A 7866-nucleotide genomic window follows, 5' to 3' on the forward strand; every position below is an offset into this window, starting at 1 on the left:
GGAGGGGGAGGAGGAAGGAGAAGAGAAGAGAAGAGAAGAGAAGAGAAGAGAAGAGAAGAGAAGAGAAGAGAAGAGAAGAGAAGAGAAGAGAAGAAGGAGGGAAGGAAGAAAAGGAAAAAAATTTTCCTTTATGTGAGGATAAATTGTTATGCATTGAATTACACATGCAGTAATCATTTGTATGAGTAAAAGAGATCCAGCAGCAGTACGGAAAACAAAGGCTGGAGAAACAGAAACAAGAGAAACAGAAACAATTGACTCCATGGGCAGAAACCGGCAGCAGTAACTTGATTCAGGTGTCCCATCACAAGTTCCTACAGCAAGGCATGTTCATGACAAACACAGTTTTGAGAAAAGTTACCCAATGCAACCCTGGATCCTTGCCAACAGAGAGGGCTAGGGAGGGTACATGACAGGCACAACAGGCTCTATGCTCTCTTCAAGCTTATTTCATGCATTAAGACAGTTTGACTTCATTTCTCTTTTTTTGGTACCAGGGATCAAACTCAGAACCTCATGCTTGCCAGGCAGGCACTTATGCCACGGAGCTATCTCCCCTGACTTTGTTTTCAAGGTAGCATTTGTGTGAGAATTGACTTTAGTGACAATCTCTTTTGTCTACAGAATGTATTTGGATATAGCCAGAGATTTTAGAGAATTCTTAGGTTGATGCTAAACAATATTTTTTTGTGCAAGCAGCAAGTAATAAGTAAGAATCTTATTTATCTATTGTAACTCTAAAGTAGAAAACATCACATGGAGATTTATACTATACTGGGGTCATGGTTGTCACCTTTATCAACATCTGTTGCAATTTATTTAAAGTTCTACTTATTGATTCTAAGTCACAGCTTTTACTATAAAATCTAATTTTACAAACCAGGTAAACATTGCTGTAATAAAAAGTTTTGATACGCTCTAAGGAGCACTAGGTTATAAATTTAAAGATGGCGGGATCTGGTCCTAATCCTACCACCTAGTGGGTGTGAGTCTTACGGCAATAAATTCAACCTTTCTGACTCAGTATTTATAACCATGAAGGAAGCTAATGGAATCAACACACCATGGCTCAGAACGGCATCATTTCAGCCAATGTATGATGCAGTTACAAAAGGTTTGATATGGTGATGGTTAAGAGACTAAGAAATCAGGAGGAGAAAGAAGACAAAGAAGAGAAGAAACAAAAGGAAGGAAAGGGGAAAATGAAAGGAGGAAAGTAAAAGCAATGCTAAAATTATTGGGATCTTGCAGTATCAGTGCAAATAAAATGTATGTAAGAGTTATACTCTCAACTTTTTACTTGTTTTACTGAAATACAAGACATTACACATACATATCAACATTATTTTCACTATCTTGTGTAATGCATTTGAGACCTTAGGAAAATTTGCCTATACCTAAGGAGCGAACGATGCCCATACTTCTTAATTCTAATCTAAACTCAGTGACAAAGTAGGAGGCAATCCTCTAAGTGTCACATTAGGGCCCATTTCAGGTCCAGATGGAAAAAGACCAGGGATTTATAAAGTAAGGAATATGACAAATGATTTAAATAAGCCAAGAACAGTTAGTGTCAATGTGCTCCTCTCACGTCAGATGCTGCACCAGAACAGGGAAGTTGGCTAAGCGTGTCACAAGTGACCCGTCTCCTTGAATTATACACGCACACATCAAAGGAGCTTAGAATCTTCACCAAAAGATAAAAGAGAAACCTGGTAGTTGCTCGAGGCAAGGCCTTGGCAGGAATCAATTCATTCCCAGCTTTCCACGTAGGCTTTCTGACAGTTCACGTCCTCTTCATTTCCTCTGACCCACGTGTACTCTGTACAGCTATGGAAATATCTGCCAGTGAAATGCTACATCTTGAAGTGGTTCATTTTTTATATGTTCAAAAAAAAATATGTAAGCCAAGGAAAGGCCATTAATATGAATAACAAAAACTGGCATTAGCTGGATGAGAATAATTATTTAAAAAAAAAAACAACAACAAATTACTTAAGTTGATATTTCCCTAAATGGGGCATAAATCCGTTCACTGTGTCACAATAATAACAAATATTTTGATAGTTTCTCTGTATTCAAAGTATTATCATAAAATCTTCTGGCTTTATATGTAAAGTTGAGGAGTTTTTGTTTTGTTTTGTTTTGACATATTTTACCTTTTCTGCACTGTTTTTTCCAAAAAAAAAAACAGAAAAAGAGAAATGAAGGAGTTTCAATTCTCTTTTGCCATAAGGAAAAAGATCTTTTTTAATATTTGGAGAATTTCAGGAGGGGCAAGACATGGTCAGGATACAAATGACATGTGGTCCAGGGATATGACACCTATTGGCACGGTGCAGTAAACTTATAATCTTAATGTGAAGTTTAACTTTTAGTCAATTATAGTATCAAAAAAATCTTTTAGAAAGCTTGCCCTACCTCGCTAACTCATCACCTACCTCATAACTTGTCTCAAACAGTATGGTCTCTGCGTTATTTCTTGGAGGAGTAAGTTAGAAATCCACAGTTCTTGGAGGATAGCTGGACTTCTATAGTATTCTGAAATAGGAGCTCTGCAGTGCATATTTAAGTGGCATTTTGTTGCATATAATAGAATCTTTACTTCTTGACCACAGAGAAAATCACAGAAGGCTTTACAAAGCATTTAGGAACAAAGATGAGGAAGAACGATAGGAACAACAAAAATGAAATCTAGGGTGAGATAGCTCAGCGGTCTAAAGCATCTGTTTAGGCAAGCTTAAGCAAGCACAGGAACCGAGGTTTGATGTCACATGTGGTGTCAACCTCTCCCTCAGGGCGGGCTGAGTCGGCCAGAGTAGGGGCACAGTGTGCAGGCCTGTAATCCCAACGCTGGGGAGGCTGAAAGCAGGAGGATCACCACGAGTCCAAGCCGGATCTAGTTTTCCATACTCTAATCATCAAAATTACATTATGAGTAGTCAATTTACCACATGAAATCCTCACTTGAATGCCTCGTTATCTATTTATTTCTCAAATCCTGCACATGAATAAGCAGCAGTCGGTATGCTTTTATGCATTTTTGAACAAATATTGCAGAGATCTCCAAAATCTCCAGCAGTTACCCTCATTTTCTAAGTTTCCAACGGAGACCTTCCTTTCTGTGATACTGGAGATGGAACCCAGGGCCCTGCTAGGAAAACAAGGACTTTCCTCTAAAGTTTCCTGTTAGTCATCAGGATATGTACCACCATTTGTCCACGGTCTCCGTATAAAGATCTCTGTTCTTATTTACAGTCTTTCTACTGAGGAATAAACTTATGAAGGATGCATTAAAATTAAGTAGATCAAAGATCACAAATTTTCACAATGCCTGATTATGTAAAAATATCAATGGGGAAGAAATTAATCACTAGGTCATACATAAAACATGGGCTTATGACAGTGTTTCAAGCACAAAAAAAGCATGATACCACATTAAACCCAATTTCATAAATAAAAACTGAAAGTGAAATCTGAAGTCAGTGAAAGATTCATTTGAAAGATTCATTTGCGGGCAGGGTATTCAAAAATTCTGCTCTGGGGCCGGGGAGATGGCTCAGTGGAATAAGCACTTCCCTGGCAAGCGCAAGGGCCTGAGTTCAATCCCTGGTTTCGCAAAAAAAAAAAAAGAAAGAAAGAAAAACAAAAATTCTGCTCTTATACTCTCATAAGACACTATCTCAACTGTCCAAAACAGAAAAATACAACCATTACTCAGTGTGTACATAGGGTTGGTTTGAGGATTCTGCAAGGATACTGAAATCTGCACTCTCAGTAATTCCCTTATTTTATGTGCCGTAGTATTTGCATACAACCTATGAATAGCTTCCTGTACACTTTAAATCATCTCTATATTACTTAGAACACCTTGTTACTCTTTCTATTTTAGGAAATATTGACAAGAAAATATTCTGTACATGTTCAGTACGGACAAAACTTTTTCTTTTTTCTAAATATTTTCCACATACGGTTGGTTGAATCTACAAGTGTAGGACTCACAGATATGGGGCATTAACTATGGACAGTGGCAATATGTGAAAGGAAGAGTTGCTGCGCTCAACCTCCCAGTGGCTCCCTTCTTTTTCAGCACCCAAGCCTGACCAGCCAATGCCAGCGACACAGCCAGCCAGCTCACCTAAGCAGCGGTAAGGAATCACGAAGTGGGGATGGGTCTTGCACTGCTTGCGGCTCCGCTTGCACCAGTTCTGGATGGTCACTGGTTGGTTGGCTTCCACCACGTTGGTGATCTGCAGCTCTGGGTAGACCTGGGAGAGCACAAAGAAAGAGGAAATGATTACCTGGAGCAGATGCCCACGTGTACATGCACCTAAGGACCCTCTGTCATCATGAAAGGCATGGCTGTCCCCTACCAGGCAAACCTGTTCTACTTCAGCCAAGCTAAATAAAGGCAGTGTGAAGAAAAAGGAGCAAGGTGATAAAGTTTACAGCAATTCCACTAAACAATGTGGATCATGTGTTACTGCACCTATTGGCATTCAAGTATTTTTCCAGGAGAGATAAAGTAGAAACAAAGAGGAGAATGGAAGGATTCTTTAAAATATGGAACCATAATGCAAAATAATCTCGTGTGAGGATGACAGCCTGTAGCGGTCTAAGTAAGTGCTCGAGTACACAAACTGAGGTAGATGACCTTTAGTTAATTCCACCTACCCCTAGCTAACGAGACAAGTATTTCATAAACAGAATATGACACACAACAAGCTTCCTATGTAAAAGTCAGTCTCTTTATTTGAGGTAATTTACATAGCAGTAATTTTTCAAAAAAATTCTTCAAGGGGGTCACTGGGATAAGGCACTGTGCTGGTGAATTTTCTTCCATCAACCACTCTTCATGCCATCACTTTGATTCTGTTCTTAGTAGAACAAGTACTGAACACCTGGAATGAATGTCAAACTCAGTCATCTAAAATACACTTGTGAAATATCAGACCACTTCTATTATGAGTAATTAGCAGAGACTTAAAGGAAAAATGTAAGTACAAATGTGTATACCTAAAATGAGCTGTTCTGCCAGATAAATAACAACAGGAGGTAAGAACTAGGGCATAATAATGATAATAATAATAATAATAATAATAATAATAATATGCCTCTAACTCTGCACCATGAGTCAGAAGTGGTCAAAGTGGGAACATAACAAAATTGTGTACAGTTAGAAGGTGATAGACTATGAAATGTGGATCCTGGAGTAGGCTAAAAGACTTTGGGTTGCAGATATACCATGGACAGGGGCTGGGAATAGAATTTGAAAGTCTGATCATAGAAATTAAGATTTGGGGCAAGTTGTAATTATTGGTAATGTCAGGATACATAATGTGATCATCACAGAAAATTAGAGACAAAGAATGAGAAAGCAAGATCACTGAAGGAACGAGAATCCCGGACTGAAAAACGAGAATATTGGAAAAATCGCTAGTGAGGGCACTTATGAGATATGAAAAGAAGACTATTGCATTGGATGAGAGAAAATAAGGTGCTGATCTTCAAAACTTGAGGGCGGAAGCCACTGAGGGGAGAGGAGGCCACAGGTAACTCTGAGAGCAGAGGAGAAGCGTGTGCTCATTGGACATCAGGCGCTTCACGCTGGGGCAGACAGGCATCCCTACATTGGACACCATGTCATGTGGACTAGAAGGCAGCAGCTTCCACCTGAGCTGGCTACACAGGTCCAAAGCATCAGGCCAAGCAACCATGGACTGGAACTTCAGAAACCAAGAGCCAAAACAAACCTTTTCTTACTAAGTGGATGATTTCAGGTATTTTGTCATAGTGATGAGAAGCTGACTAATGTAGAAAACCATCGATAAAGACTACATACTTATGAATTTCTGGGAAAGAAATGCAACAACATCAGGGATCAGCAGAGTTGGGATTGTGAGAGAGATAAACAGGACAGAGAGCATCAGTGGTGAACCTATGTCATGCATGCCACAGTGGGCTATTTGTTATCATTGAAAGCTTTGAAAGGTTCACCATCACTGACATAGTGGATGCTACAGCAGAGATACTACTCTATGTGATAGCATAATAGTAGATTCAGGAAATCTGTACTTGTCCAAACCAAAAAATATACATCAAGAGTGAACCCTGGGTGATAATTGTATGTCAGTGTAAATTCTCCAACTGTAACAAGTGTAACACAGATTAATAATGGGAAAGGTCTTATTTGTGAGGGTAAGGAATATTTAAAAAATCTCTGGACCTTTTTCTCAATTTTTCTCCACTTTTTAGAAAAGCCTATAGCTTCTCTAAAAGTAGTCTATTTAAAAGATTGAAGTGGAAGAGATCAATCAACAGTGGAGGAATATGCTAAAAGAACACACACATATGCTCACACGCACACACAAATATCTAAATCAGAATCCTGGGTTAGGAGTGGGGAAGGTTCTTCAAAATACTGCCAGCGATCTAGTTCCAAAGGGGAACACAGCTACCTTGCCATTATTTGATTTTGTTTTTAAATATCTTAACACTACAATATAACTATTTCAGATCACAGATAATGTTCTACTTGAAAATGCACTAAAAATGTCATGGTCCCATGGCTTCACTCTATATGATGAAAGGCAAAGTGGCTCTTCGTGCAGAAGTATAATTCTCCCACCACCTTTACTTGTTTATTAGATCAGACAAGTACAGCGTTAGTGAGTCATCAACTCAATGGCATTGTGGCGCTTGCCCTGAGGGACACAATTTTATGTGCAGTAAAGTGAAAGTTACGACATTTTTCTAAAGGGATTCTAGCTGCCACTTCACAGAAATAAACACTCTGCTGCAAATTTTATTGGGAGTTACTAGTCTTCCGTAAGCCATACAGCAGACCACATTTCCTCCTTTCCACTTTAAACTAACAAATTTTTGTACATATACCTATTAGCAGCAGAAAGGGACCGCTTTTTCATGTAGAATACATGCCTTTCATGTAGAATACATGCCATCTTCAGATTCCTATGGTAATTTACAATTCAACAGAGCAGTGTTGTTAGACCATTAATGTCTAAACAAGTAAAATTACAAACTCCCAAATTAAATTCAGCAAACTGAGGGCGTCTACCAAGAGATACAGAGCTTCAAACAGTGATCATCCAAACAAAAATTCCTGCTAGCTTCCATCACACAATATATGGCATGGGCATTATTTCCTCATCATCAGCTACTAGCTCCGCAGTGCTCAAAGTAGGAACTGCAAGTAAGCATACCGATTTAGCAATTACTCAGAAGAATGCAGAGGTTATAAAACTGGAATCACATAAAGCCCATGAGGAGCTTGCCTATTGTCCTAATCAATAAAAGGCAAAGAGTCACTTTAGCCTTCTTCAGTTACTTTTATTTAGAGATAAATTTAATTGTTCAGAAATGCCAAAGACAATACAGTTTTGCTATTCTAACATCAGAAGGTTTATTTAAAAGGAAAGGAAGATCACATATCAAAGCAACAAATTTCTTTTGAAGTACAGCTAAACTCCAGTTAGATAATGTGATACCCACAGGCCCAAGCCAACCATAAACTAAGCAAAAGCAAACAAAACAAAATGATAAAACATATTTTAAATGATAAATATTCCAAATACTACATCTAGCACCCAAATGCAATCTTCCAAATACCACATCTATTTTTGTTAAAGTGCTCCAGTGTATGTCTAGAGATAAGAACACACTGTTATGCTGAAAAGGTAGCAGAGTTTGTAGTTTTAGTCAAGAATAAAATTATAATAATTAAACAAATGTCCTCATAGCTAAGCAAATTCTTAGAGTTTCACCATAATTAATTATAAGCATCAGTTCAATGTTTACTATTTTCTTTGCAGCATCTAAAATCTTAATATAAAAATATATATATAT

The 7866-nt window shown here is 38.2% G+C and overlaps 1 protein-coding gene across 6 annotated transcripts in view; it reads right to left on the reverse strand.

The window, feature by feature from the left end:
* Positions 1–7866, reverse strand: part of App (amyloid beta precursor protein) — a 260558-nt gene that overhangs the window by 172059 nt on the left and 80633 nt on the right. For all 6 annotated transcript variants that reach the window (XM_004627702.2, XM_004627701.2, XM_004627699.2 and 3 more), the window contains exon 3: positions 4139–4268. In XM_004627702.2, coding sequence (XP_004627759.1) covers positions 4139–4268 — 130 coding nt within the window. The remainder of the gene's footprint in view (positions 1–4138; positions 4269–7866) is intronic.

The sequence above is a fragment of the Octodon degus genome, unplaced genomic scaffold (assembly GCF_000260255.1).
Source record: "Octodon degus isolate 3935 unplaced genomic scaffold, OctDeg1.0 scaffold00020, whole genome shotgun sequence".
NCBI lineage: Eukaryota > Metazoa > Chordata > Mammalia > Rodentia > Octodontidae > Octodon > Octodon degus.